This window comes from Solanum lycopersicum, chromosome 1 (genome assembly GCF_036512215.1).
Source record: "Solanum lycopersicum chromosome 1, SLM_r2.1".
Taxonomy (NCBI): domain Eukaryota; kingdom Viridiplantae; phylum Streptophyta; class Magnoliopsida; order Solanales; family Solanaceae; genus Solanum; species Solanum lycopersicum.
In genome coordinates this window covers 969,406-994,446 of record NC_090800.1, presented here as the reverse complement: position 1 = coordinate 994,446, position 25,041 = coordinate 969,406, and the positions used below count along the sequence as shown (strand labels likewise).

Sequence of the window (25,041 nt, the reverse complement as noted above, 5' to 3'; positions counted from 1 at the left end):
AGGGTAACTTACGTAAATATACTATAAATAAAAAATATTTACCATTTATAGTAATAATATTATTTTTTCAGTCTATCACCTTTAGTACATTTATAATACACTTTTAATTCACATTACAAAAAATAATTTATTATTTTATATATAATACAAGTTATATTGATAGATAAGACATTTATCTCACGTTTTAATATACTTATAATTTAACGTGTCAACTTTCTTACCAAACATGCATAATATATTTTATAAAATAGTTATAATACATATTATTGCATACTTAATTCACTTTTAATACATATCGCAGATTTAACATATATTGCTATAAATGGTAGTATCCCTAAAATCAGTAATTATTTATTAAAAGACATCTATCCAAGTAATTTTTTCGATTTTTTTTAGTTACTAAGCCCATTTTCTATTACACACAAATTTCTGCCAAAGAAATATGTAAATCAAATTTAGAAATATCAGTGTGTAGATGCAAAAAATGATTCATGAATTCAAATTTTATGATTTGAAAATGTCAAAATAAAAATAAAAATGTGTATTAAAAGTACATTATCAAGTATAATTTTTTTTGCTCCTAATTAATACAAATTTGATATTAAAATATGTTTTGATAAAATTGTCATGCATAATTTTAAAAATATTTGGTAGATTCTTACGTAACTGTTTTTTTTTTTTAAATCAGAAAAACGTAATTTTACAATTAATAAATTTAGCATGTGAAAAATAGTGGGGTAGCTAAGATTCTGAAGAGGAAAAAGTTAAAAGAGAAAAATATAAAAATTTATCGTAATATTCTTGGCATGACATAAAAAAAATATTGCTCAGTTTATTTTTTCCGTGTATCTGGTGTTCGATAGCTATTTTTAAAATAACGATTAATAAGGACTCATAGCATGTAAGTCTCATTAAATGGAGAAGCGCTCCTTACGAAAATTATTTCATTTTCAAAATTCAAATTTGAAATCGTTAACTAAGAGTGGAGAAATTTTATCCGATCCATCGAGCTGAGTCTAAACACGAGTATAGGCAAAATACAATTGTCCACACCAAACAATTACTTGCCATTTTGTCTGATTTCTAAAGGTCAAACAATTCCATCTAAAAACTTATAAATATAAATATTATTATGTCACATATAATTTCATTTTCTAAGAGTCGTTTTCACAAGTTTTGGTACAAAAATATAAATTTTATAGCATAATTATAATACGAATTGAAAAATTAATTACAATAAAAAAATTATAAATAAAGTATGATAGGCTTGACAAGGAAAACAATCAGACTCGACAATCAGAAAAAGTAAAATAAATAATTTGAATTTGACTTAAAAGAAGCAACTTTACGAGAATCATAACATGATCATCATTGATAAATAAAAACATTTTTAAATTACTTCATGTTTGAATGATCTTTCAATATGGGACGTACGTTGAAATTGAAATAATACCACCTTTTTAATAGAAAATAATGACTCATTCAATATAAATAATTATAATAATAACTATTATTACTATTATTATTATTATTATTATTTTCTACTTTCTTCTAGGAATAGTTTTGTCACTTTGTCAAATAGGGAGATGCAAATTGGATATAAATCAATTTAAAAAAATAAAAATAAGATTGAAACTAATTTAAAGAATTTACAAAAAAACAAACTATAAAACAAAAGAACTTTACAAAAAAGATGTTAAGTTTATCAAATATTTCAATAGAGCTAGTGGAATTTATCTATAACCTTGTTTTAATAAAATGTTGTCATAATGTGTAATTTATTTAAAATTAAATATCAATTCGTAAAAAATATGTATTTAAATCGAAAGGAGATCTTAAATCAATAGGGCAATAAAAGTAAGTATTTATTGACCTAACCCCTTATTACATTATTTAAATAAGTAATTATGTCATTTTTCATATCCAATAAAGTGACTTTAACTAATATTTACAATAATCGTATTGTTGACGAGGTATAATCTAATAGAAAAATTAATTTTTCATCCTACATACATCACTTATTAATAAATATGTATTTTTTTTTAAAAAAAAATACAAAATTATGTTAGATTTCTTGGCAACTAAACCACTACTAACTATAAAGGAACAACAACAACTTCCAAAAAGAAGTAATGTCAAGTGATCCAGATAAACATACTCTAAACCCCCCCCCCTACCCCACCCCACCCCCACGCAACCAATCATCGAAGAAAAATGAAAATTTAAATAGCTAACCAACCATGGTAGAATAGTAAGTATCTCTTCAGAAGTTTCAAATATGAAATCATCTTTGTTAAGAGGACTCTCGATGATCTAATCAAGCCCTAATCCTAGTGCTAACACCAACAAAACATAACTAATCATTGAAGAGAGTTGAAACACGTAATGATGGTAAGAGTGGTAAATACTGTTTTATCCTAAACTAAACCTGAATGTGCAATCGTTTTTATTAGGGAGTGATTTACTCAATGTAAAACTTTCCTATGAGAATTATGATTAAAAAATTGAACTTTCCTATGCAAATCATGATTTAATCAGACCCCAATGTGGGTATCGAACACGAAGGACTAATGACTAAAAAGCAAAGACTTTCTCTAATATGTATAAAATAGAAAATTTGATTAATAAGAAAGACTTCAGAATATTACAACAGTACTGACTAAAGTAGAAACATAACTTCAAACATTTGGTTCAAAGGGCTCTGCAGAAGAGATCTACAACCAACAAAATTGAGTTAAGAGAAGTATAAACCACATTTCTAATGAGGCAAAAAATTCCTAATGTGTTAGTCATTATTTGCCGCGGACCTGCCAAGATTTACGCATCCCCTAGAGCCCTGAACTATATGTCACGAACGACAACACCACCATGGAAAGTAAAAACTCGAGTACAACGGAAGAGAAACTAACAAGAGTGAGGAATAGCAAGAGTAACCTCTAAAGTGAGTAGTTTTGCTAGAGTAGAACTTGAAAGTACAACTGAATTAGCTAGTGGGGCGAAATGAGGCTGGTTAGTCCCATGCACTGGTCACGCCTGCTGTTCCATACGATGCATTATACCCCCCAGATGCATAGCCACTGTTCATATTGGCACCACCACCATAATAGTCGGTAGAACCACCACTAGCACCTCGGTTATAAGAGGAATCTCTTCGAAAGTCACGAGCACCAAAACGAGCTCCACCACGACGATTCTTGCCTCCATAAGTGGATCGAGCAGCAAAGCGAGAGAGCCAAGCAGGTACTTCTTGGTTTGCTTCTTGCATCAGGTCGGATAGTGATCTTGCAAGTGAAGAATTGTTCTCGTTGAAGAAGGCAGTAGCTAAACCTGTTTTTCCTGCTCGTCCAGTTCTTCCAATACGGTGCACATAGTCATCAATGTCATTTGGCAGATCAAAGTTAACAACATGTGCAACATGGGGGATATCGAGACCACGTGCTGCCACATCTGTTGCAACCAAGATTGGTGTGTAACCAGTTTTGAAGGATCTGAGGGCATGCTCTCTCTCCTGCCAAAGATGCACAACAATAGAACATGGGTTAAAAATAAAAAAAAAAGTCTTCAGCATAAACGACATGAAGGAATAAGGTAAAAGAAAGCTGATTTAACTAGTCAAATTTGGCATTCTGAAAATCACTTACCTAATCAGGAATCTGCTATAGCAGAAAAGTTATGGACAATTCGATGCTCAATGTCACAATGCCAGTACATAATACCTTTCATAAGGAACCTAAAGGATACCGTCTCATACACAGTATTGCCATAGAAGCTTAATCTTAATGAACAAGCTTTCATGATAGCACAAAAGAAATACAGCAGTACTTATCTAACCAAAGTCCTTCTACAACTCATTTGTTAAATACGATATCCGTAGTCAAACCTGAGCAGATGAAGCAATGCAAAGCAACATCTTACTCTACTTTACAAAAAGCCAATGAGTATTACATTAAAGAAGCATGCGATTGGGGACTGCAAGCATACAACGCATATTCCATTTTTATGAGGTAGCTCCAGCCCAAAAACAATGAAACTTCCATAGAAATTTGCTTACAGCAATTTCGACAACATGCAACACTGTTACAGACAACTAAAAAAAATTGAGGCTCCCCAGACGTACCAATGTAAGAAAACTACAACCAAAGCTCTTTCCAACAAAGAGCTGAAATGTAGCACATTTAAGATGGAAAATGGAGATTTACGAAATCAAGCACAACAGGTTAAAACATATATATTATCAAATGGAAGCACAATGCAGTGCCACCATATGAATGTAATTTTAAGGAAAGAGCAGAAGGGTTTTACCCAAGGAGGAATGGAGTAGGACATAAATTTTCTTTCACTTTCATTTAAAGAGAAATAAAGAGACAAAAGGAGATTGATTATGTGCTCTCTCAATTTTAAAACTGAGAATCAATATTTCATATTTTTATTTTTACTTCTACGAGGGAAGAAACTTCTTCCATTTGTGGACAAATAAGGTTACTGAAGAACCAAGGAAAGAGAGGAGAAAGGGAACCTCAATCCCGGCCCCCTCCGGTTTCTAGACTATGGTCTTTTAATATTTGGTTTGAAGATTGAAGTAAAGCTATGCACTATCCATCTAATCATCACAAACAATGTAAAAGAAGTTATTTTGAATCTAGAGAAGCAACCTAACATAGTGAAGTTCATGAAAATTGAGATTCCACAGTAAAAAGCTATATTGAAGCATGGGCATAATACATATATTTGACCCTAAACTTGATTTCAAATTTTAACTTTGACCTCAACTTTCATAATGCACAAACAGACACTTTAACTATCCAACTTTTAAATAAATAAATATATGAGTCCTACATGGAACAATACACGTAGGACACCACGTAGGACAAAAAATGACATGTAGGATGACATGTAGGACATGTGTGTCTATTTGTTCAACTTTATACAAATTTAAGTGTTTATTTGTGCATATCCAAAGTTGAAGGGCATAAATGTAATTTGAAGGCAAATTAAAGGGCACATTTATGTATTATGCCTTGAAGCAGTGTCCTGCTTGTTGACCTCCAAAAGTTTAAATACATCCTCCATTCAAATGCTAATTCATGGATCAACTTGGTAAGACTTCTAATTGAACAATGGGCAGATAATAGTTATTGAAGATAACCAAATTATGAATCGCAAAATTCAATTCAATATACATAAATGAATATAATATGAGCAAAAAGAGAGGAAAAAAAAAGCTAAACAACTCTAGAAAGATAAAATAGTCATTGTTATAAGCTTCTGTATGATTAGATAAGTCAACCAGAACCCACTAGGAGTAAGCAACCATACCTGCTGAGTTCTATCACCATGAATAGCAGCAGCAGGGAAACCATTCATACAAAGCCAATGCTCCAGTGCATCAGCTCCCTTCTTAGTCTCCACAAAAACAAGGGTAAGAGCTTGCTGAAAAACAGAGAGAAGCAATGAGTATAATAGGTTGAGAAGTTTGAAACTGTACATTTGTAAAGAAAAACATACAGTGAAACTTATGGGTATGACAACCATTGTTATAAAAGGGTAAAGTAAAATTTCTTGTGGGGTGTTCCACAGATATGAATTTATATGTTTCAACCACCAAAAGTCAGGAGAGGAGCCAGGAATTATAATTTAGGGGTTTTTGACACCAATTCTTTTTGCTTTTTGGGTTCTGAGTAGTTTATTTTTACATATTAAATAAAATTTTTTAACGCAAATACAGAACTTGAGCTAAAGTCACTCGGTTCTGGCAAATTCATAACCACTACTGTGGCTCTGTTCCTACCAAAAGTAAAATATTATTAGCAGGATATCACATGGTACACCAGACACACAGCAGTGAAGTAGATAGACAATTTATACAATTATAAGCCTTGGTGCCTCTTCCTTTAATACCTAAATTGTTCTACCTCCAGGGGTCAATCTTTAGTACCTGTACTTGTCTATTCTTCATCACAACCATACTTAATATAGTTATGTGCTACGCTACCTCAAGAACATGAATAACTGAGTTAAATTGAAACAATAGACAGGAGCTACCTTGCCATGAACACCATTTTCCTTCTGCGCATGAAGAAGATCCATCAAGTGACTTCTCTTGTCAGTCTCTTGAACATATTCAACTCGTTGGACAATCAAATCTGTGCTAGAGCCGACCCTTCCGACGGCCAAAAAGATATAACTGGATAGAAAATCTGAGGCCAGTCTCTGCGTTCAGATTAAAACTTTAAGTGTATTAATTTTGCAACAAACACTACCAAGGCGCTCTTTCCTATGCTTTAATCAAGTAATATACATCCAAAAATTAGAGGAAAATAAGAGATCCTTTCTTATTCTAGAAGAGCAAGCAGCACGAGAATTTGTAGTGATATTGAAAGGTCGCCACAATGTTGCTCATCCATGAGGAGGAACCCAAACCAGTTTGTAGTCAGAAGCAACAAATTCCACAGGATAATGGAGTTATTAAATAAATTGATATCAAGGGAAATAATTGATGGATCAAAAAAGAGCCTGTCAATGAAGAAAAATAACCTGAATCTCTTTTGGAAAAGTGGCACTGAAAAGCATGGTCTGTCGCACACCTGGCGGAGGCATGTCCATCTGTTGCACTATTTTCCTTATTTGAGGTTCAAAACCCATGTCAAGCATCCGGTCAGCCTCGTCTAGAGCCAAATACCTTATCATCTGCAACGAGACTCTTGCTCTCTCAAGTAAATCTACCAACCGTCCAGGGGTTGCTACAAGAATATGCACACCTCTCTCTAACTCACGAAGCTGTTCACAGTGTCACAACATAAAATTGACTGTGAGAAACAAATTACAGCTTTCATGATGAAATTTTTTTTTTGTCAGTAAGGGCAAAGTGTCAGACATGATAGCAATGTCGCAACGATGTAAGGAAGATAAAACTTGTACACATTAAAAAATGCAGAGAAGCAATCTCTCTCAAGCCTCACCCACAGATTCTCATATTACGAGCCCAAATTAGTGCCTGCAAAGGGGTTGAAAAGTAAAGCTACTACTCTATATTTTTTTGGTACCAGAAGGCAGTAACATTAAAGAAAGCTACTATACACATATATATATTGAGAAGGTGGAAATATACTTCATAGTTCCATTAGGAAACAAGGATATAGAATCAGAATCCATTTCACAAATTACTCAAAAAGAACAAAACTGAGAGATAATTCTCTCTATTTGTCTCGCATTCTCTCTCACTAACACTAAATACGTTTCTTAAATGCACCCACAAACATAGCAAAAACCAAATAACACATATTCACTATCTCCAAAAAGTTTCAATCACAGCCACCATTATATTAACAATATCAATCCGACTGGTATGAAACCTCTTCACGTACGTCAAATTTCAGTAGAATGAAGGCCAATTTCACACTTGTATAAGTTTCTTTTTAGACTCGTTATGTCTCTGATTCAAGGTCAGCATTGTTCAAAAGAATTTACTCACTCAAGAAAGCGTCCTTATCCAAAAAAAAAAAAAAGATCCCTATCCAAAAAAAAACAACAAGAAATAAGGTTATAGAAAACACAGGCAAGTTCCAGTTTGAACTTGGCCAACAACTTACTCAGAACATGAGTCCCTCTGGTGGCATTAGAAATACAAATATCAGAATTTCAGAATCAATCTAACTGACCTAAAGTTAGTGCTGTTGCCGAAACGTAATGGAAGTGGACAGAATGTACTTCGAAGTAATTGCCCCCGGGACAATTAACTTTTTTTAGAGAATGTAACATAATATACACTCCAGAAAGTGCAGCACCAACAGTAAACTGGAATGCTCTAATATACTAAGAAATACATGTAGCAACCTAAAACAGATGACATATCATAGTATACTTGATCACTCTAATTTATCATACAGAATATTACGATAGAAGCTAACATTGCATATGAAAGAAAACCCAGTAACTAATAATCCAAATTAAAAAAAAAAAAAAAGGATAGATGCCAGCAAATTATAACAAATTAAGACTGAAGTACCAAGCAAATAAGAGAAAATATGGAACCTGTTGGTTTATAGGAGCACCACCATAGGCAACAACCACCCTGACGCCAGTTTGATATGAAAACTTTTTAGCCTCGTCATGAATCTGCAGATCACAACACAACCTTCAATCCTTCAGATAAAAACTCGTTTGTGAAGCAACCCATATATCAATGTACAGAGAAACAAAATCCTTCTTCATATCTTCTTCTCTTATTCAACTATATAGACCAATAACCAGGAAAACTTACTTGGCATGAGAGCTCCCTAGTCGGGGAGAGAATAAGAGCTAGAGGAAATGCCATACGTGGACGAGGAGGTCTAGGAAATTGGCCCCTCATGATCCCACTTATGATTGGGAAGCAGAAAGCAGCAGTTTTTCCAGAACCAGTCTGAGCACAAGCCATCAAATCCCTCCCTGCGAGTGAAATAGGTATAGCATGCCGTTGCACAGGGGTCGGCTTAACATACTTGCACCTCCTTATATTTTCATTGACAGCTTCACCTAAATCAATCTCTGCAAAAGTATTCACAGGAGGGGGCACATTATCCCCGCTTGTTTCCACTGGAATATCCTCATATGCATCAAAATTGATCGCAGAACTTTCTTGTTCAGTAACAGGTTCACTATCATCATTTGTAAAGGGGTTAACTTCCCGAACCCTCCCACGATCCCAACCACCACTTCTTCCATTCCAACCACCACCACGTCCTCCTCCACCAGCATAACCAGATTGGTATTCATTCCTTTGACCACTCCAACGACTCCCAACCATATTTGGGACACCATAACCACTATGGTCATTACCTAATGATGCAGCAGCCCCAGCATACGAAGCCTGTGCAGGAGGATCAGTTGAAGGTCTGTTTCGCAAATGTGGTGGAACATATGCTGACTTAGACGGAGCTCCAGCCGGATTCTCGGCTGCAGAAACAGAATCAGCCCACGACATTGACATAGTCAAAATACCCAAAGATCACACACTCTTTACCTTCCCTCAAGTTACCAAAAAAAAAACAAAAAAAAAAAAAAACAAAGAAGATACCCCTAAAACCAAAATTTCAGCTAATTTTACAAATCCAAGCTACTTAACCTCCCCAAAACAAAAATTTCAGATCAAAACCCAGCAACTTTCGTCATCATCAAATCAAATTCAAATTCCCCAAGTCTCAAATCAGCCTGCAAATTCCACAACCCGGAAAATCAGTCAGCCACTTATCACCAACATAAATAAACACATATTCTATATAAACAACCTCATATCAAGCATATGCAATCCAACCCAAATGCAAAACAAAGAAATGCAACATAAAAATCAAAACTTTGAAATAACAAATCATAACCAAAATGATCACACCCCCACATAAAAACTGAAAACAAAAACACCCATCACATATATGCATGTTAAGAACAATCCCCATTTCAGGCAACATACAACAATTCCTATCTCAACAACCAGCAAAAAAAAAAACACCAAAACAGGAAAAAAAAAGGGAAACCCCATTTCACAAATTGATAACTACACCTAGAAAACACAACCATAATCAACAACACCCACTTCACAAAATTGAGATAAAAACATGAAAAACAAATAAATACACATTTTAAAAATCAGTTAAAAACAACAAAAAAAATTCCCAAATTAACACTACCCCATATCAATACTTAAAGCAAATACATATAATGTGAGATAAAAACAATAAATGGACTTGCAAACCTCTATGTTTGAGAAGCAAAAAAGGTAAGTGTTTCCGATCGGAAGCAGATGAAGAAATGCAAAAAAAAAAATATCTTCTTTGATGTTTGATTATTTTTTTTCTTTTTTTTTTATATATATACAAAAAAAAACTAATCTTTATTGCTTCTCCGTAAAGGGTTTGAAATGAAAAAGAAAAAAAAAGGGGAAATAGAAGAACCAGTGGAGAGAATTGAGACTTCTCCGTACGTTATGTATACACAGTTCTTGATTGCGGCTAGCCTAAATTTTTGCCTATTTTTCTTCTTTTTCTTTCAACTATACTATATACTATCCTGCCATTAATAATTCTCTCTTCTTTTTTTTTTTATAATAATTGTGACGTTCGAATTAACTTTTGCGTATTAAAAATAATGATATATTAAAAATATCTTTAATTTTAATGCGAATAATTAGCTTTATTTTTAACTAATGACGCTTTTAAAAATACTTGTATATCGTGGATATTGCAATACGAGTGAAATGCACCTTTAAATTCTTATCAAATTTAAAAGTGTTCTCAACGCTTCTTTTATGATTTTTTATTAGAGTCGTGTACTTGAGTTTGAGAGTTAAAGATAACTTGTTATGTCATATGACAGGTCAAGGTATATCTAAATTTGTGTTGGTTATATACAGGGTGTTTTTAAGGCAATCAATAAGTCCATGCGAAATTAATGATATGTGTCGAGTTTAGGGTGTTTTTAATGCTTCTTTCAATCAAATAGACACCTAAATTCTCATGAGTGAAACATATCATTACACTAGTAAAGCTAAGAACAAAAATGAACTTAAATACAACGTCAGTGTTGTAATTTCTAAATTTTCGTCGAGTTTAAGAATGTTTTCAACACTTTTCTCTCGATTTTTTATAAAGAGTCACATGCTCTTATAAGAGTTTTATGCAACTTGTTATGTCATATGATAAATCAAAAATATATTAAATTTAGTTAGCCAAATATAATAATATTATTAAGCTTATTCGATAGTTCAAAGATAAAATCGGTAATTCGCTTTAAATAAATGAAGTTATCTAATATGTTATATCATAAATCATCATGTAAAAAAAGAAAGTTCTTTTTTCCATTTCTTTGTTTCCATCACCACCACTCACTCTCTCTCCCCTCTCTCTCAGTGGAGCTGAGAAAACGATGTCGTAGAATAGGAAAACCAAATCAAACCAACCCCATGTTTCATTTTCCTCTTTGTGTAGATGTGTAAACAAAGAATCTAAGATTCTAATGCTGTAATTGTGGTAAAAATCCAATCTTTTTTGCATTTCTGTGATTTTTGTGAAGAAAAGATTCAACCCCAGAAGAGAAAAAATGAGCTTGGATCCAGTTGTGTCTTCTTCTCAAGGGAATCTTGATGAGCAGATTGCTCAGCTTATGCAGTGCAAGCCCTTATCTGAACAAGAGGTGAATTTTTTTTTTTGCTGTTTTTTATTTTGTTGGTTTTGTGTTTCCTGATGTATATTGGAAGATTTTTTGATCTGGGGTTGATATTCTTGATTCATTTTGTGATATGGTGAGCTGATCTGAGAATTTGTGTTGTCTTTTTTCATTTTTTTTGAGTCTTGGGTGTTTGCCTTTTGTGTTCCTCAGCCTATGTGAGGTTGATGTCCATTTTTTTTTTTGAATCAGATTGTTTTGTTCTTCAGAATAGATATGAGTTGTTTTCAAGTTTTGTCCTATTTCTTGTTTTATGCGTCTTTGTTGTAATTTCCATTTCCAAAATGATCAATTTGCTAAATTTTAAGTACTATTTTGATATTTTCTTAGCTTGTAAAGTAAAACTTGAAATTCTGTTAAATATGTTCCATACAGATGGTAGATTATAAACAGTTAATTGTATCAAGGCAGCATTTTTCTCCCTGGCTAGCAAAATGAAAACGTTGTACTTGAGCTTAAAAAATTGAACTTTGTGAATGATTAATTAATTTTAGTCTTCTGATAATGGTTTCCGGCACAAGCTATAGTGTTAAACAGTGAATTTTATTTGAGACAGTGTATTTTTGTTAATAAGTAATAAGAGCGTACATATACGTGTTTTTCTTTGTGTTCACAACATCAAACGGAAAACTTGGTCTGATCTCCCTGTTCTTTTACCTTAAAATTTACGACTTGTTTTTGACATACAATGGTTCATTTGATTAGGTTATGTTTTCTCTTCTGAGTTGTCTTAAATCTCTTTTCTTGGGACAATCCGAGACCCTAATGATTCATGTATTCAGCGGTTAATCATGCCAAAAGAAAGTAATCTGAATAGATTTTAGCAGCAATATTTGGCTCTTCTGCTAAACTTATATTTCAAACTTACGTTTGGGATAGCCCAAGTGACATTCTTTGAAATCCAACTTGTTAAGCTTTTGAGCCTAAAGCATTTGACAATACGTCTTTAGCCACTTTCCGCAATGGCTTTTTGCATCTGCTCCTTTCTCAGTATTTCTTTCTTTTAAGGTTTCTTGCTGTATTTTCATGAAGGTGTTACATTTATTAGCTTGCAGGTTTTTTATTCTTATATTATTTTGATGTTACCAGGTAAAAGGATTATGTCAGAAAGCAAAGGAGATATTAATGGATGAAAGCAACGTGCAGGTAAGATAATTTAATGTCTGTCTTTTCTCTTTTTATTTATGCTGTTTATCCCCCTTCTTGGCAAGGGAGGAAAGAGGTAAGCCTTGGTCTGGACTTAAAATTCTTCTTTTTGTTCCTGACTTTAGGCTTCCTTCACTGGACTATGTTTGTTAATCTCTCTATGTTCAAGTTTCAAACTGTAAGAAATGTGGTCTTGATCTGTCTCTGCACGATGCCGCTGGAGCATTCATATGCTTATTTTCTTGGATATTTGTGTTTTCTTTATTTTGTAAATGTGCTTTTTTTGTTTGACATTATTGAACTGAAAGTTATTAACTGGTGGTTTGATGTTAGATAGTTTCTTTATAAATATAGGCGGTCTAGTATTCTATAAACTTTTGTTATCTCTCCTCTAGATTGCTGAAGCTTTAGTCCACAAGCATGTAGCCAAGGCTTCTGCATACCTTAATATACATAACACAATAGCTGATGTTGTTAACATGAAACTATCTGATACAGGATGGTATTGATTCATTGACGGAACATAAAAAAAATAAATTGTTTTCTTATCAGCTTAATAGATGATATAGATCTCTTAGAAAGATTTAAATGTGCATGAATATATGATTGTAGGACTGAATTGTTTCAACTTTCCCTGTTGCAGCCTGTGAAAAGCCCTGTGACTATATGTGGTGATATTCACGGCCAATTCCATGATCTTGCTGAGCTTTTTCGTATTGGTGGGAAGGTACATTTGCCTCTTTCTAGATCTTGTTTCTCTTTATGGGATTAGCCAGTTCATGCTTGGGTTAGAAGAATTGTCTTCTTATTTTTTTTTTCCTTGCTTGGTAGCAATGAACATTTGGAAATATGTTAAGTCATTTGGTAACGATGGACATATGTAAACACGTTAGTCATTTGGTTGGGAAAAACTTCTCTCTCCTGTGGGAGGAAGGTGAAGTTGTTCTCGATAGATTTGTAGAGTGACCAACACGGGTGCATATGTCGTTATCTAACTATTCAATTATAGGCTTGTTGCGGTAGTCAAATCATTTCCTTTCTTGGTAGCAGTGAACATTTGAAATCATGTCGGTCATTTGGTTTGAAAGAACTCTCTATCAACATCTTTCTCCATCTGAGGATAGGTCTTTGATGTAGCTCCTTCACATAAGTCGGGCTAAATGAAACCATATGCAAGGGAAAAGTTTTATGAGATGGTTTATCATGTGCTTAACAAGCCCTATACCTATCCTCCTATGGCAAATGAGCTATATAGTGCTAGCCTCAAAGAGCAAAAAACAATCTGCTTTTTACATGCTGTTGTGTTGAATTTTTGGTAATTTCTCTCCTTATTTTAGATAAAATTGTAATCTTGTACTTTAATGATGGGGACGGTAGTCAAATTTCTTTTCCTAACTTGCCCTTTTTTTGTTTTACTTGCAGTGTCCTGACACTAACTATCTATTTATGGGAGATTATGTTGATCGTGGATACTATTCTGTGGAAACAGTAACGGTGAGGTTCTTTTTTGTATTATACCTCCAAAAGGATTTATGTTATGTTATTTTTTTGGATAAGGTAGGAGGATTTCATTGTGCACCGGTGATAACTCAGTTGTTTATTTGCAAGATGTGTCATGCTTACTTATCACCTTCTGCAAACTCCTGAGACTACTCTCCCCTATTTATCGTATTTACCTTTTTTGGGAGGGAGTTATTTCTATGGGGTGGCCCTTAAGACTTGGAAACACATTCTGTGCTTCCACTATAATCTGAAAAGTGCGAAGCTTTTGTTTTTGTACTATAATGAAACTGGTATATGTAATGCGGTTTTGATTGTCAATTCTCTTGGATGAGTAGTTTATATGGGGTCTTGGAATATGGCATTATAAAATGCACACAATTGCATATATTAAGAAAAGCTCTTTAATGCTTTAGTAGTTGCTAACTTCAATTGGCTCAATGTCATCTGAACGATGGTGTCATTTGATTGTTAATTTGTTTGCAGCTTTTGGTAGCTCTCAAAGTGCGGTATCCTCAACGGATTACAATTTTGAGGGGAAACCATGAGAGTCGTCAGGTATATATGATTATGTTAAGATTTTATTATTTACATCTTGCATCAAATGGATCCTTTTCTCAGTGAGTTGCATAGTATTTGTTCATTATGCTTTTATTAGGGATTCTGTTTCGGTTCAGGTTTATATTTTGAGATCTGATTGTCTGTTTGTATCTTGCAGATTACTCAGGTTTATGGGTTTTATGATGAATGTTTACGAAAGTGAGTCCTCCCATATTATACATTTTGTGGGTTGTTGTCTCATAGTTTTTTTTTGTGGGGTGGTGTTACTGCGTTACGATATATCTGTTCAATTATCTTATTTTCTTTATCACCAGCATTTTACCATTTGACTTGATGTCTGTCTAAATTCTTTACCTTTACCTTCTTATAGAAGTTTATGGACACAGTATTTACGGATAGAGTCATTTCCACATTTACAGATAGAAGACAGATTGCCTGCGTGTTATAGTATAGTAACTTTTTAGATGTATTTGGAATGCGGTTTATCTATGTAGGTTGTCATTCAGGAGCTGTTTTCACGATTTGCTTGAGATATTAGTAAAATTTCAAGGAAATGGGACAGATGGGTCAAGTATCTTGTGAGAATAAAATCATTTGAAAGTAGGAGCAGCTTTACTAGTTTGAATTCTTGGAGAGAGGAGATTTCCTGTTCAAAAGGTACGTAATTTGGGACAGCAGGAACTGATGAAAGCGAAGTGTGTTCAGAAAATTTGGGAAGGATTGCTTGTAGCTAGCGTGCTAGATCAACATCCATTGCTTGAATAAAATTACAATTATGCTACGCACCCAAGAGTTAAGTTGCTCAGACTCTTCAAAACTGTTACCATACCTGTGTCGGATCCTTCAAAAATACACTGTTTTTGGAGGATCCAACACGTACCCATCAATATTTTTGAAGAGTTCGAGCAACATTGCCCAAGAGTGTGGCCTAGTGGTCAATGATGTGGGTTCAGAATCATGACGTCAGGTTCAAATCCCAGCAGAGGCAAAACACTTGCAATTTCTTCCCATCTATCCAAGCTTTGGTGCACAGAATTACTATGGAATTAGTCGAGGTGTGCAGGCTGGCTTGGGCACCACGATATTAAAAAAAAAATTAAAAAAATTACACTGTCAATTTTGACAGTATCTTCATGCACTCCTTTATAGTATGTTGAAAAAGCATGCATTTACTCTGGTGTCTCTCTAAATTCCTTAAATCTACCTTAAATTTTTTTTTAATGCTTAAAGTATGAGTTAGAATCTTTTAACAGTCTTATCTCTTTTCATTAACTTAGGTCAGACAGTCCTGTAATATTCCTCATTTCTTCTGACGTGATTGTAAGTTTCATCTGAATTTGAGTATTATACCTGCAAATGTGTGCTGATTGACTGGATTTACACTTCACAGATATGGTAATGCCAATGTGTGGAAGACTTTCACAGATCTGTTTGACTACTTTCCTCTCACAGCTTTGGTTAGTATGCTTTTCTCAGTTTAGCTATGTTCTGGATGCCATGCACGAGTATTATTTATTTGTTTTACATTACATGCTTGTCTCTTCATGGTTCTTTCATTTTAGAAAAAGAATTTTGCTGCTGACGCTGCTTAAATCTTGCGATACAGAAATTCAAAGACCTTTTAATATTGTTTAGGTTGTAAAACTGATTAGCGCTGCTGCTGACATGCCAAACATCATCATCACTGTTACTGCAATATTTGCTTGTTATTTCAAAATGAAGTTCGGTTTTCTTTCTGTATAATTTCAGGAGTGAAAATATGCCTCCTGTGCATTTCTTGTTTATGCTTTCAAACTTTTAATTCTTTTTTCACTTGAATTTGTGTGATGGTTTTCTTGGGATCTTTTTAGGTTGAATCCGAAATTTTTTGCCTCCATGGTGGTTTGTCTCCATCTATTGAAACTCTTGATAATATCCGTAATTTTGACCGCGTCCAAGAAGTTCCACATGAGGGGGCTATGTGTGATCTTTTGTGGTCTGATCCTGATGATCGTTGCGGGTGGGGTATTTCACCCAGAGGTGCTGGATATACATTTGGCCAAGTAACGTGCCTACTCATTATCACCTTATCTTTAACCCTGTATTATGTAGTGGTTCGTCTGAGCTTGATATCATGTTATTTGCATTGCAACAGGATATATCTGAACAGTTTAATCACACCAACGGCTTAAAACTAATTGCGAGAGCACACCAGCTGGTTATGGAGGGATTCAATTGGGCCCATGTAATCGGTTCTATCTATCTGTATATACTTTATGTGCAAGTTTGATCCAAGAGAGATTGATTTAAACAATTTCTTGTTGCAGGATCAAAAAGTGGTTACCATATTTAGTGCCCCTAATTATTGCTACCGCTGTGGGAATATGGCGTCCATCTTGGAAGTTGACGATTGCAATGGCCATACATTCATTCAGGTTTATCTCCCTCTAGCCCGTCCCTTACACCCCACACATAACAATCACCTATGTTACTCGGAGCCTCAGACTCCTCAAAAATGCTACTAGGTATGCGTTGGATCCTTCGAAAGTAGTGTATTTTTGGTGGATCCGACAACATCTTGGAGAGTCCGAGCAACATATACAACAACTATGGGCTATGCCTGTCTCGGGGTTGGCTATATGAATCCCGCATTGTCATTTAAGCTCATTTCATATCATCATCATATTAACTAAAATAAGAATGGAAATTTAAGTTAAATATATATAATTATAATATTAGCACTTCTCTAACAAGTCAAATTTATCCTCAACTAGTACCTATATGGATCTTTTTTCTACCATTAGGTCCTATCTTTTGCTAAGTCTACCTCCGATAACCCAAACCTCCTATTACAAACTGCTGTCTTTCAAAATCACAGGCAACCACTATAAGTCAATTCCAAGCAAGTAGGGGAATCGACCATATGAATCATCATTGTCCATATTGCTCTAAGTTTATTTTGATCCAATATTATATAAAATTAAAACAAGAATAAAAAGTAGTATACGTTTTTCATATTTGCTGTTGGTGTATAAATCTGTCAACACTAATTTGCCTAATTTTTTTAGTCCAAAAGCCCACTGAATGTACTAACATGACAAACTTAATTCTAATAATTAGTATTGCCTATATAGATCTTCTTCAGTTGCGCCCTATATTTCGTATGATCTGCAAGTTCTTGCTAATAACAATTCACGATGTTTGAAATAACCCTTTTTTCCCTTATTCTTTCTGTTTTGCAGTTTGAACCAGCTCCTAGGCGAGGAGAGCCAGATGTAACGCGAAGAACACCAGATTACTTCTTATGATCAAAGCTGCACAAACTTGGTGATTTTATCGCATCAGTTCTTGATAAACTGGTCTATATGCTATGACCATCTGTGAAATCCTATAGTTATTACAGATTGCGACATTGCAAGTTGCACAAAGCATGCAAATCGTGCAGGTGATTCATTCTTCCTTACATACAGTTCTCCTGAAACTTAACGAAAATGCAGCAAAGAGACTGCGAAAACTGGTGAAGGAGTCACTATGCATGTATCATTTCCTACAAACAATGATTTAACCTTTTTCTCTTATCCTCCTTATAGTAATTTTTTTGTTACCATCATTTCGTTCCCCGATTAATTTGTCACCCTATAGAAGGACGATAACTCTTGTGTGAAACTCTGTAGAGACAAGACATTATTTTTTACCTTGTAATGGGGTTCTTTCTTGAGTAATTCATCTTTCACCTTGCTCAGTTTGCACTCTTTTTTGATTCTGCTTGAGTGGGTTACATTCAAGTTGGTTGATATTTTGAACTCATACTTGCTAGTTTTCTTAATCATCACATTTGGGTTTGTAGCCCACAATTACGCCTCAGTTCTGAACAAATCAGGGTCGACTTTATAATTGCAATTTGCACATGGTATGCTTTGAAGTTCACAAGCTTAGCCTAGAGTTGATCGAACGATTCTCGAGGTCTATATTAATAGAATGATATTTTTTTTTTACATTATACAATTTTCTTGTATTTTGTCTATTGAATGGCTAAACTAGGCAAAGATAAAGCTCTAGCATATGAAACAGGTAAAGTGACCAACTTTTTTGCTCTTCCAACATAAGCTCTCTTTGTCAAGTTATCATAATCATTCTCCTCTATTGCATCCAATATCTTCATGTACAAAATTAAGGATGACCATACCTACAAAATCACAACATATACCAAAAAAAAAAAAAACTTATCATGATCTCGTAACAAGTAGTCAATCCAAGATTTGAAGTTTACGAGTTACCTACAGTACTAATAACTATGTTTTGTTTTTCCCCTCTTTAGTGAGTCTCATGTGTGAGTTTGTGGATCTTGGTCTCATACACTTAACACCTACATGCTAAAGTTGTTCAAACCCTAAAAATGTTGCATGTCGTACTTTTGGAGGATCCGACATGCAATTATTGACATTTTTTTTAGAGTCTGAACAACAGAGACGCGGACTTTTGTTTAATCTTGAGTTGTACTTACTGGCCAACGACTAGCTTTGTTAAGATGTGAAGCACCCTCCTCAGCAAGATTGAAGTAAAATCTTGCCCTTCTTATCTGCTCCTTCATGAACTCTCTCCATTGATCTGTCACTTTCCTCGCGAACACGTCCTCGTCGCGTATTCCAAACTGTGCTAGTTCATCTTGTGGCAGATAAACTCTTCCTCTCAATGCACTAGAAACACATCAATAGCAAAATAGTTAGATAGTTGTGACACTCGTGACAGAGGACTGACAGACTTCTAAACTGACAAGCTTCTATAGAAGGAACACACAGGAGCAAATCCTTGAGGTTTGTTGGACCAAAACGAACAATACATGTCATAGGCTCGGATTGTGATAATAATACAATAACTTACTCTTCTCCAACATCTCTTAGAATGTTAGTAAGTTGATTCCCTATGCCCAAATGAAGTGCTGCATTATATACAGTTTGAGCTGAAACACAACTTTCTGGTGCAATTCCCATTATTGGCACACTCATTAGGCCAACTGTTCCAGCCACACAGTAACAGTACATATACAGCTCTTGGAAATTCGCGTATCGGCTTTTCCTTGTGTCCATTCTCATCCCGTCTATCATGTCCTTGAACGGCTGCTCATCATAAACGCGAAAAATTCATCTCAACATACTATAGAAGGTTAGTTTTTTTCGACAAAGAGATATCGAAGATTTTGTTACCTTGATGTCTAAAGGAAACTTGCAAATGGTATCAGTTAAAGCAGCATCAAGCATGTCATAAGGTTTGTTGTTGAAAATGTCTTCTAATCTTTGTTCCCATCTATCAAGAACTGAGTTGTTCATGTAATCTGCATTAGGACCATCAACAAGTTCATCTGTCCTTCTGCACCATACTGAAAGACAACAAAAAAAAGACAATTTTCAATTGCTTCTGTTGGACGATACTCTTAACATGGTCTGATATTGCCTGTTATGAGTCAAACTGGGACGGTTTTCCCCAAAAGGTGTCATATCATTAAGAATATCACTATGCCTTAGATGTAGCTTTTTTTCTTATCTTGTGTGATATCTTAGTTTTAACATGGTGTGATATTGTTTGCTATGAGCCAAACTCGCAAAGTTTTTCCGAGAAGACGTTATACAATTGAGAATATCACTACACCTTATATATAACTTTTTCTTTTATATTGGGTGATACTCTAAACATGATGTGATATTGTCTGTTATGAATCAAATTGGCACGGTTTTCCCCAATAGGCATTATACCATTAAGAATATTACTACACCTTATATGTAGCTTTTTCTCTTATATTATGCGATACTTTTAGCATGATGTGATATTGTTTGTTATGAGCCAAACTCGTAAAGTTTTCTCGAAATGTCTTAAACTATTAAGAATATCACTACACCACACATGTAGTTTTTTCTCTCGGGCGATACTCTTAACATGGTGTGACATAGTCTGTTTATGAGCCAAACTGGCGTAGTTTTTCCCAAAAGGCGTCGTATCATTAAGAATATCACTACACCTTATATGTAGTTTTTTCTTATGTGGTGTGATAATCTTAGTCTTAACATGGTGTGATATTGCGTACTATGAGCCAAACTTGCAAAGTTTTTTCGAAAAGGCGTCATACCATTAAAAATATCACTCTATCATCTCCATACTCATCTCGCGGAACTATTGACTCTGATACTAGTTAAGGCCTAGTATAATAATTTGAAAAAATTGAGATCATTAAATCACTATAGCTTACCATAGATAGCCCATATTGCCTTTTGTCTCTCTTCAGTCATTAGCTTAGTCCCTACAACATGATCAAATTGAACATCAAGTTATATTTACTTAGACTCTCCAAAAATGTTATCACACCCGTATCGATTCCTCCAAAAATACACTGCTTTTGGAGGATCGTCCACAAACACCCCATCAACATTTTTGAATAGCCCGATCAACACAACTTTTGATTGAAAAGCTTTAGAAAGATGGTTTATATATCCATCAAAATAAAAACATCACACTAGCATATTAGCAAAAACTCAAGTCATAAATTGTCCAATAACAACATATACATTGAAATCCCACGAGTAGGGTATGAAGAGGGTAGAGTGTACGTAGACGTTACCCCTACCTCGTGGAGGTAGAGAGGTTGAAAGGAACCTCGGATCAAATGCAACAAATCAAAGTAGTTATAAAAAGGAAAAACGAAAATGAAGAAAGCACAACAATAACAAGGAAAGCAACACAAAGCATTTACAACAACAACAAAACAGTATGATAATCGAGACACAATAAACAACAGAAAGCCAGTAAAAATGTACATGACATAGATTTCTAAACTATATTTAACATGTCAATCTTGAAAAAAGAAAAAGAAGTGATCATCAAGAAAATGTACCTAAGTAGAAAGTCTTAGCATATTCTTCACAAATTTTCCTGCATAATTCATAAGCTTCATCAAGAAACATAGGATCAAATCTTGGATTCTTACAACACAAATATTCATTTGTAACATTAGTTTGTTTCCAAACAACTTCGCGAACGCGACGATGAGTATGAGAAATTCCTTGTACTGATAATAATTCATGAATTGATTGTTCACTCTTCTTAGGAGAAACTGTAAGAACTTGATCAACTCTTATTAGTAATTTTGTTTTGCATTTTTTAGATGAAAATATTTCATTTCTTGCATTAAGCCAAGAATTTGATGAATAAGAAAGTGTTGCTGGACACATTTTTACAAATTATAACAACAAAAACAGATGTGAAAAATTAGAGTGTTTTGGAGACTATATATATACACTAGGAACTAACAAAAAATTCTCTCCATTATTAAGATATATTATAATATACTATACTATACTCCATCTGTTTCGAAATAAGTGTAGTTTTTTGCTCTATATTCCATCTGTTTCAAATAAAGATAAATGCCGTTTTAGAAATTTCAAGATGATAATTAGTACTCGCTTTATTTAAGTTTGTTTGTTTTATTTTTTCGCTTTTAATCTATTTGGAAAAAAAATATATGTTTTCTTTTTGACAATTATTTAATTCTGGCTTTTTACACCGACATATTTAAGATAAAAAAGGTATTATGATATATTCTATGTATTTTTAATTTAAGACTACAAGATTCTAGAGTCTTTTTTTACTTTCTTAAATTTTGATCTGTGACAAGTCATCAAAATCAGATAAATAAATTGAAAAGGAAGCAGTAATTCTTTTCTACTGTGCTCTTATTATTCTATATAATTTATATATACCGATCATCAGTAGAGTATGAAAAATATAATGTGTCATCAGAAGTATTATTTTTAAGTTAATAGTTTAAATTTAAATAAAGAGTTTTGTAGTTATCTTTTAACTGACTTAAGATAACATAAAAATTAATTTGCATTGACAATATACCTTACTTAGTCTCTTTACTACTTTATTTTAAGTATATGCTTGAGATTTGCTATATGAGAATTCTTGAAGCAATTATAATATCCCTTTTTGTGTAATCTATAAGTTTTAAGATCCCATTGTTGAATAAGTCACTAATGTTTGTATCAAAATAAGTGATTTATATCACTTTTTTTATAAACACAAAATATTTTGTATATCGAAATATCCATAAATTGGACTTAAAAAAAGAAAATGCTCTTTTAGGCCATGGTTATTGTTCTTTTTGTCTCTTAGTCTAATTATTAATCATGTCATTTTCTTATGTGAAGTATCCTATATAGGGACATGCCACTAATTAACTGACAAATTACACGGAGGCAGAGTCAGAATGTAAAGTTTATGAATTAAGATTTTACTTCGTTTAAATTATTTGAGTCTGAAGTAATAATTTATAAATAAGTGATGACTTTTTTGAGACGAATATAATGAATTTAGAGTAAAATTAACAGATTCGTTCAAACCTTTTAAACCTGTAACCTCTGTATTCAAAAATTTAAATTCAAAACGTCTAATTAAAAATGAAGAAATTATATTCATCCCGAATCGAACACACACTTTAAAAGCCTGCAGTTAAAATTATATTATTTCTCATAGTTCTAAGTTAGATATACATAGAATTGTTGGTATTAGAGTTACAATGCTTATTCCCAAAGATGCTATTTTGTCCTTTTATTTATATAACAAAATATTAAAAAATAATTATTGGAAGAATCGTCCCTCATGCAAAATTAGAATTAATAATTTAAGAATCTTGTCAACATTTGATACCTCTAAAATGAAATTTTTAGATTTTGTTTTCTTTTAATATTAAATTAATGAGCAACTTAAAAAAATAGAGTTTAGTTTTTTATGAATAACAATAATAATACATCAAGATCGTGTATTTAAATTTCGTGCAATATATAAAATGTTTTGTTTGTTTTCTATGTTTGGTACTTACGTATTAGAGCTCGATTTATTTAGATTCGTGTCGCATAGGACTTTATTCGGAGAAAGAGTTCCGTCCCAAAGATTTTTCATATTTAGAGCTCGAACTTGGAACCTACTGAACTATAACCGTTGATGGTTCAACCTTGATATGATAACATGAAAATTGGGTTTAAAAAATAATTATTTTTCTATTAATTTAATGAATATTATAATTATTAATATTCACAAAATGTTAAAATCAATTTTGTTGGAATAATCGTCTACCTCATGCAAAAAGTAGAATTAAGGATCTTGTCTACATTTGATACCTCTAAAATGAAGCTTTTAAATTTTGTTTTTTTCTGCAAATTTATGGGGGAAAAAACAATTTAGTATTATTTTTTTTGTATTAATCAGAAGAGTATATAGTATATACATTGGAATAATGCTAGTCGTCAACATCAATATATTGTAATTCGGAGGCGGATTCATGATTTTGAAGTTTATGAATTTTATTGTGAATTCAGGTAAATGTTATATAATAATAACTTAATTGTTATTTACTAATATTTATAGATATTTAATTAGTGAACTTTTTAATATATATGAATAAAAATTATTAATTCACATGAATTCGTAATTAAAATTGTAGATCCACCTTGAGATGATCAATCAATTAAATTTCGGATGAGATAAATATATATATTTTTTAAAAAAATTACAAATATATATCATCAGATAGAATTGACGTGTAATAAATATTTTAATAAGATAACGTATATAACTCAAGGAGATTGGAAAATGATGCCATATTAATTGACCAATAAATGATGATTATATTACTATGATTTATGATTCTTTCTTTGGAAATACTCTATATTTGAAAAAAAATATTAAAATTCGATGTTGTTCATATTAGGGTATAGTTAAGCTCGTGATTAATAATCTTTACTATACAGAGCAAATTGCTTTTCTATCACAAATAAAATATTATTTTTCATAAAAACATGCTATGATTTCAAATGTCGTAATGTAATAGTGACTAGTTTTACGCGCTCTAAGTTTGATTTTACGTATGATTAGAAAATCAGATACTATGTAAGTTTTAACCACCCAACTTAACCTACCCTACCACCTATAGACGACTGTCTTACGAACCCCCCCCCCCCCCCTCCCCCCACACTATGATTTCAAATGTCCTCATGCAATACTGATGAGTTTCACGTGCTCTAAGCCTGATCTTATGCACGAATAAAAGATCCAATACGATGTAAGGTTTGACACTACAACAAAAATGATCATTAGCGGCACTTAATTCTTAATTGCCGCTAAATATGTATTTTTAGCGGCAATTGTCACTCTTTGTATATTTTCCTAAAGCCTTTAGCGACATTGGTTCTAATGACACTTAACTAATACCGATAAAGACTTTAGTACTCTTTATTAGTGTCAATATTTAATGCCGCTAAAAGTTATTTTTGTTATAGTGTGACCATCCAACTTACCCTATCCCACCACCTATAGACGACCGAACCCCCCACCCCCACCCCCACCCCCACAACATATACTTGTGACATTGCTTTAGAAACCAATTGTATTTTAAAAAAATAATAATTATGAAAACTATGAAGCACATCAAAGCGTCTGTAGTCCAACGGTTAGGATAATTGCCTTCCAAGCAATAGACCCGGGTTCGACTCCCGGCAGATGCATTTTTGTTTTATACACGTAAATTTGGCACGGAATTCTACAATCAGATATAATCTAGTTTCCGATAGACTCTCTGCTCAAGTATAGAAACATCGAAAAACAAGTGTG

General features: G+C 33.3%; 3 protein-coding genes and 1 non-coding gene across 5 annotated transcripts; 2 read left to right on the top strand and 2 right to left on the bottom strand.

Moving 5' to 3' along the window:
- Window positions 1-2,598: 2,598 nt before the first annotated feature.
- On the bottom strand, window positions 2,599-10,070 carry LOC101244218 (DEAD-box ATP-dependent RNA helicase 37). 2 transcript variants are annotated; one of them, NM_001317933.1, is given in 7 exon segments: window positions 2,599-3,508; window positions 5,317-5,430; window positions 6,043-6,210; window positions 6,535-6,777; window positions 8,032-8,115; window positions 8,261-9,189; window positions 9,728-10,001. In NM_001317933.1, coding segments are annotated over 6 exon segments (1,815 nt in total). In that variant the 5' UTR covers window positions 8,969-9,189; window positions 9,728-10,001; the 3' UTR covers window positions 2,599-3,010.
- Window positions 10,071-10,809: 739 nt separating this feature from the next.
- LOC101252803 (serine/threonine-protein phosphatase PP2A catalytic subunit) lies at window positions 10,810-18,124 on the top strand. The gene is made up of 11 exons (NM_001347853.1): window positions 10,810-11,163; window positions 12,286-12,342; window positions 12,986-13,069; window positions 13,765-13,836; window positions 14,329-14,400; window positions 14,561-14,601; window positions 15,794-15,860; window positions 16,254-16,445; window positions 16,538-16,627; window positions 16,710-16,817; window positions 17,625-18,124. The coding sequence occupies exons 1-11, from the start codon at window positions 11,071-11,073 to the stop codon at window positions 17,688-17,690; spliced, it is 942 nt and encodes a 313-aa protein (NP_001334782.1). The 5' UTR covers window positions 10,810-11,070; the 3' UTR covers window positions 17,691-18,124.
- Window positions 18,125-18,325: 201 nt separating this feature from the next.
- Window positions 18,326-21,633, bottom strand: LOC101267734 (phytoene synthase 3). Its single transcript, XM_069295644.1, has 6 exons — window positions 21,266-21,633; window positions 20,624-20,674; window positions 19,587-19,759; window positions 19,264-19,499; window positions 18,887-19,079; window positions 18,326-18,568 (listed from the first exon to the last, which is right to left on the bottom strand). Exons 1-6 carry the CDS (start codon window positions 21,600-21,602, stop codon window positions 18,404-18,406), a joined length of 1,155 nt encoding a protein of 384 aa, XP_069151745.1. The 5' UTR covers window positions 21,603-21,633; the 3' UTR covers window positions 18,326-18,403.
- Window positions 21,634-24,863: 3,230 nt separating this feature from the next.
- On the top strand, window positions 24,864-24,935 carry TRNAG-UCC (transfer RNA glycine (anticodon UCC)). The gene has a single exon. It is a non-coding gene; the product is annotated as a tRNA-Gly (tRNA).
- The last annotated feature ends 106 nt before the right edge of the window (window positions 24,936-25,041 follow it).